The 6,890-nt window shown below is 36.5% G+C and overlaps 1 protein-coding gene across 1 annotated transcript; it reads left to right on the top strand.

Moving 5' to 3' along the window:
- Positions 1 to 2,874: 2,874 nt before the first annotated feature.
- Positions 2,875 to 5,490, top strand: LOC134326233 (zinc finger protein ZFP2-like; the record flags this gene model as incomplete). The annotated part of the gene is made up of 2 exons (XM_063008411.1): positions 2,875 to 3,925; positions 5,441 to 5,490. Coding segments are annotated over 2 exons (1,101 nt in total), but the record flags the coding sequence as incomplete, so codon positions are not given.
- Positions 5,491 to 6,890: the final 1,400 nt, after the last annotated feature.

The raw sequence follows: 6,890 nt of genomic DNA, 5'->3' as shown, positions 1-6,890 counted from the left end.
TGAAATGACATGAACTTAGATAAAGCTTTTATGATAAGAATCTAAGTCATGTAAAATGCTGTCTGTATATTTGTGTGAATTAGTTTCTACTGTATATGAGGAACAATAAGAAAACTATAAGAGGAAACACCCACCTATAGATTTATCTGTATTTATGGTGTAGAAATATTTACTCTGCACTTGTGTGTCTGTGAACTGTTTGATTTACTACTGCGGTCAAGCCTCCACTTCAAAATGCTCAGTCAAATCAGCTCCCACATTGTTTGTGAAGATGTGCGTATACTAAACATTACGGTAAAAGCGTCTGGCGGAACTATTTAGGACAGAATTTCAGGCTTTAAAATAAAAGGTTTGGTAATAACTGGACATTATGATTTTACTTTAAATTTAAAGTCAAATAAAACATAATCTCTTATTGTTACTAAAAGGAATTCTCTTGTTTTCACAGAACAATTCCACTTCATAATGATAGTACACAACATGTAGGTTACAAATACATTCTAGAAATGTGACAATATAAAAGGCCTTTATTTTAAAGTTTAAGGGTACGAAAAAAAATAGGGTTTAAATCAGGGGTGGGCAATTAAATTTTCCAAGGGGCTACATAAGAAACTGGGACTGTTGTGGAGGGCCGGACCAATAAGGTGAACTTAATTCTAATATCTTTATCCAAAGTGATTTACAATACAGTTACAGTATACAGTCTGAGCAATTGAGGGTTATGGGTCTTGCTCAAGGGTCCAACAGCAGCAACCTGGCTGTGGTGGGGCTTGAACCAGCAACCTTCTAATTACTAGTCCACTAACCACTAGGCTACGACTGCTCACTCTTTATGAGAAGCAGTAGATTGTACAGTTCTTATAAGCTGTTAATGTTTAGATGTTACAATCAGAAAATTAGAAGTAGGCAGAGTAAAAATTTTCTTATATTTCTGTTTAGTATCGTAACAGCGATTTAGAGCCTAAATTCTGATCCTTAACCAGCATTACACCTGACTTCAGTTAATAAATACTTCAGAAGTTCATGTCTTGTTAAAAACTCCTTCTGTTCACATTATGGTGAAGCTGGAAACACTCACACACACGTAAATCAAAACTTACGGTAATTTAAAGATATTGCGCTCCCGTCAAAATCAATCCTGTTGTAATGCATGTTTGATGTACGTTTATTTACATCTAATTTTTAATTGCCACGAACCTCATGCGGGCCGGTTGGGGATGTCTCGCGGGCCGGATGTAAAATGATGATTATAAAATGACTAATAGTTTAATGATAAAATATTACTAGCTGTATTACCAATGTAAACAAAATACATCATAAAAAAGTATCAATCGGAATGTAAAATGAAAGTATATTATTATTAATAATAAAAGATTCACTAGTAGTACTGATCGTTCATTTGCCGTTTCACCAATATCTGTGACACCCTGGATTCTGGGCTAGTTTCAGCTTCAGGGTTGATTTTAGACCAGACATTAGGCTGAACCTGGAAACTCTCGCGATTTTCCCACCAAATTGGGTTACTTTCAAAATGTGTCACGGCTGTCTAAAAGCTTTCATTACAAACCGTACAAAATGTTTTTAATCAGGATTTGCGCTCACATACCTTTGAACAAGTTCTGCTAGTTTTAGCATGTGAAGGACAGGTTTAGACAGACTTTGAGCTGGATAAATTGTGCTGGACTTGGCAACCCTGTGTAGAGTTAAATTGTTTGGCGTTGGTTCCAGTGGCTGCTGGAGGTAAACAGACCGAGTACAAGTACAGTCTGTGTTCCTGTAGTTATGAACTGCTCTCATTCTCAGCAGTTTGAACAGAATTTGAACGGAAGGTAAAGCTCTTATTTTTAGGTTTTGTTTCCTTCTCTTTATTAATCTTTATGTTTCCTCAGTGAGCTCGTATCACTGCTCAGAATGTAGAAAGTGCTTCAGTAAATTCAACAGTTCACATATTTCTACACCATAAATACAGATAAATCTATAGGTGGGTGTTTCCTCTTATAGTTTTCTTATTGTTCCTCATATACAGTAGAAACTAATTCACACAAATATACATACAGCATTTTACATGACTTAGATTCTTATCATAAAAGCTTTATCTAAGTTCATGTCATTTCACTTTACAGAATAGCCTTTCAATTCCTTGTTTGTGTTTAGGATTAAATGTAAATAACTTCTCTGCTCAGATAAATAGGTGTAGTTTGACTTCACCCATCATGCTTTGTGGCTCCATCTACTTCATTTGCACACGTTCCATAGATAATGAGCTAGTACTTCACACAAGAAGGTGTGAATGGTTGGCTGATAATTGACCAATGGAGAGTTTTTAACTGATCTTTGGTTTTTGTCCTCAGCTCTATTTAAGGACTAAACTCTAGACTTGTAGCTGAGTCACTTGGTAAGAAGGATCTTCTGCACGTTCTTCATTAGAAACGACCTGCTGGAGACACCAGCTTTGTTAAAGTGGCTGCCAGGATTCTAACAGGAAGGTAAAGGGTTTTCTTGTTTGTTTCTTTTACATTTATGTTGCATTTGTTGTTGTTTTTATTTTATTATGTTATTTAATATTATCAGGTTAATATATTCAGACTGTTTAAAATAGCTTTATGCTCATAACTGTGGTGATTTATGAAGCCTTTTTTACTCCCAGCACACCAAAGATTTACACTTGTGAGCTAATTATTAGTCTCACTTAGACGTGAAGTGAATTTAATGTTTTTATTACTAGGTGATGAGTTTAATATTGTGGTATTAATGTAGTAAAAGTAATTGTAATTAATCGACTTGTTTCTCTGTTTCTGTTGCTTTCAAAGGAAACAGTTTCTACAGTCTTATCAAAGCATAAACATGAAGAACTTTCATCACTGCTCAGAGTGTGGGAAGAGTTTTACTACACTGAGTAATCTCAAACAACACCAGCGCATTCACACAGGAGAGAAGCCATATCATTGCTCAGAGTGTGGGACAAGTTTTACTACGCAGAGTAATCTCAAACAACACCAGCGCATTCATAAAGGAGAGAAGCCATATCACTGCTCAGAGTGTGGGACAAGTTTTACTACGCAGAGTAATCTCAAACAATACCAGCGTATTCACACAGGAGAGAAGCCATATCACTGCTCAGAGTGTGGGACAAGTTTTACTACGCAGAGTAATCTCAAACAACACCAGCGTATTCACACAGGAGAGAAGCCATATCACTGCTCAGAGTGTGGAATCAGTTTTTCTCGTCAGACTACACTCCAACAACACCAGCACATTCACACAGGAGAGAAACAGTATCACTGCAAAGAGTGTGGGAAGAGTTTTGCTTACAGTAACGCCCTTAAAGTACACCAGCGTGTTCACACAGGAGAGAAACTGTATCACTGCTCAGAGTGTGGGAAGAGTTTTGCTTACAGTAATGCTCTTAAAGTACACCAGCGTATTCACACAGGAGAGAAACCATATTACTGCTCAGAGTGTGGAAAGAGTTTTGCTCAACAGGTTAACCTCCAAAAACACCAGCGTATTCACACAGAAGAGAAGCCGTATCACTGCAATAAGTGTGGGAAGAGTTTTGCTTACAGTTATGCTCTTAAAGTACACCAGCGTATTCACACTGGAGAGAAACCATATCACTGCTCAGAGTGTGGAAAGAGTTTTATTCAAAGAAGTGACCTTAAAGTACACCAGCGTGTTCACACTGGAGAAAAGCCGTATCACTGCTCAGAGTGTGGAAAGAATTTTGCTCAACAGGTTAATTACCAAAAACACCAGCGTGTTCACACAGGAGAGAAACCATATCACTGCTTAGAGTGTGAAAAGAGTTTTGCTTACAGTAATGCTCTTAAAGTACACCAGTGTGTTCACACAGGAGAGAAACCGTATTACTGCTCAGAGTGTGGGAAAATTTTTGCTCAAGAAAATAATCTCAAACGGCATCAGCGTATTCACATAGAGAAACTACATCACTGTTAAGAGTGTGGGAAGTATTTAATTGCACATTATGTTCTCCAACAACACCAGCGCATTCACACAGGAGAAAGGTCATATCACAGTTTACTGTCTGAAAAGAACTTCAGTGAAAGGAATATACTTGAAGTACACCACACCAGCGCATTCACATAAGAGGATGACCCATATTGCTGCTTATAGTGCAGATGAAGTTTTACTGGAAGCAGCATTTTTAATAGACACCAGTACGGTCACACAGAAGTTACGTTTTTGTGACTGAAGTCGTCTTGAAAAACACCAGCGCATTCAGAGGAGAAACTAAAATGATACTCCACTACTGCATGTACAGAAAAAGCTATGTGTACTTTTTTTTCTTTCTTTTTTTTACTAATATATACTAGAACTGTTCTACTTCAATTATCAAATGTACATGATGGTGTGAATATGATCATTAATCATCAAATGTAATGTGGTGTAATGTACCAACCTCAGATCTGAATCTGTTTTTGTTCTTTATTCAAGTTTAATCTACTTTAATAAACACAGAACAACTTTTACTTTCCATAAATGAATAGCTTCTTACTTTAACACTTTTAGGTCTACACTCCAAAATTCTAGTCTTTAGATGATTTCCACTTAGCAAATAATGAACCGTCCTCAACCAGAATGTACATGAGAAGGTGTGAATGGAGGGCTGTGGACTGAACAGTGTTGCATTGTTCTATCATCATGAGTCTTCGTTCTTTGTGTTTATCTATAGACCAGATTAGTGGTAGCTAAACTCCTTTGTTAAAAGAAATACTCATATTTACATTTAATTATCCCACCATCTTCTAGTGCATAAAACCCAGTTCATCTAAATCCTAGTGAAAAGCTTGAATCCAGATGATTTGTTATGGTGTTTTGTACCAAATTCATCGTCTCTATCTAGTGGTGCTAGGAATAAATTACAGCTTGTGTCTTAAGTACAGATTTGTGACTTTATTATTTTATTTTTATAATTATTAATCGTTGCCGTTGTGTTTGTTGTAATAAAAAACTCTTCATATTTTAAAGTGTAAAAGCGTAAACATCACCGTCTATAAATAAATGAATCCTCTTGTGCTTATAGACTAATTGGTTTGTAGTGTTATTTTTAAGCTTCTACTGGTGTGAATGTGTGAGTTGGAAAACAAAACATGACATTAGAGAAACTGCTTGGACTGACTGTAGTCCTCGCTAAAGCTACCTGAGCAGTGTTGTTACTCAAAAAAGTAACCCATTACTGATTACTCATTACTTATTACTTAATTAAAATTGTAATGGGATTACTTTACTCATTACATCCTGGAAAATGTAATCTCCCTAATAGCACATATACGTCTCAGAGACGTCTGGAAAAGGTCGGAACATCTTAATTGCATCGCGTTCCATTTAACTTGATCTTACTTTGGTCTCATCATCATCACCGCGTTCTACATATTGAACGTATACGCATACACGTCTTTTTGACATCTGCATTATGCAGCGATTTTCACCCGAGCTGTCGAACTTTCACACCATATGCTCACAACATAAAAAAAGTAGTCCCAGCACGCTGGAAGGTAGAATTATTACGGTTTTTTTAAACCTCTTTATTAACTCGCACTTACGGCATAACTACACTGGGCGAGGTCGCACGGCTTACCAGTTCATACAGACAGGCAAATGTGACCTACCTTTGGAGAAGGAAGAAATAAAAGTGGGGAGGAGAACAAAAAAAAAAAACACCACACCATTCATTACATTGTTGATTGAGAAACACACATGCAGCAGTTTCTGCAGTGGCCAAGCTGAATTGAACATATGACCATATGCATTTATTCTCCATTAGTGCAACTAGGAAACCTCATACTTGTCTAAACATCTAAACAGCTAAATAACGGATCAAGTACATGCAAGAAAAATAAAGGTTTCTTTAAAGTTAATGGAAAGTATAACATTCGTGGATCTTACCTCTGCTAAGAAAATTTTACAGACATTTGAATATTTAATCTACTTAATATAGTAAAAAAAATGTATATTTATACACACACACACACGTATATTAGACATTAGACTTGGACCAATTGCAGCATGCATGAATTCACATCTTATACCAAGCCCTGAAAATTTGGTTGGAAACTGTCCAGTAGCTGGACAAGATCTTTGTTTACTTTTTATACTTCCTGAGTTACATTACAAAATCAAAACAAATATAACTCAGTAACTACTGTATCTGGCATTTGATGATCTGATGGACCCAAGTTCAACATCACAAAACGAAAACGAAGCAAGACACGTTGAAGGTAAGCACACTTATTTTATTGCAAATAGCAACAGAAGTAGCATAGATCAATGCCTTCAGAAATGTTACACTCTTCTTTGCTCATGTGTTCCATGTGTGTTGTGACATGCACAAATTTAAAGTTCAGCAAGAGTCAAAGTAATTAAACACTTTACGAAGCTGTAAATGTGGTCTGCATTACAGGAGCGAGGAGGGTAGCAGTTTTTTTTTTTTTACTACCATGCAGAAATGGTCAAGAATCCATGCAGTACAGGTGCAGCAGATGGAAATTGGGTTAAAACTCCACTCATCAGAAACTTTCAAGACAACTCAAACCCCTTGCATGGCTGCTACAGGCAACACATGATGTCTGCATTGACCTAGAAACAAAAATAGCAAGATTTACAATACAAAAAAGGTGCACTGTAGAAATTCTACAAGTGTCCTTATAACTGTGTGCATTGGTGTTTGTGCACTGCTGCAACAAAACACTTCATCTGGAAAATACACTTTGTATTACTTATATTTAACTTTCAACATTCAACTAAATGTCTTAAGATTCAAATGAGGTTTAAGTTTTTGAGAAATGTAACATCGACAAAAAAGCCTGTGCTTCCCTCCAGCTAAAAGAAAGCAGTGTAAACTCACTTCCACTGCATAAGCTTAATAAAAC

Source organism: Trichomycterus rosablanca, chromosome 14 (genome assembly GCF_030014385.1).
Source record: "Trichomycterus rosablanca isolate fTriRos1 chromosome 14, fTriRos1.hap1, whole genome shotgun sequence".
NCBI classification, from domain to species: Eukaryota; Metazoa; Chordata; class Actinopteri; order Siluriformes; family Trichomycteridae; genus Trichomycterus; species Trichomycterus rosablanca.
The sequence above is the reverse complement of the archived record's forward strand: the minus strand, read 5'-3'. Positions and strand labels throughout refer to the sequence as shown.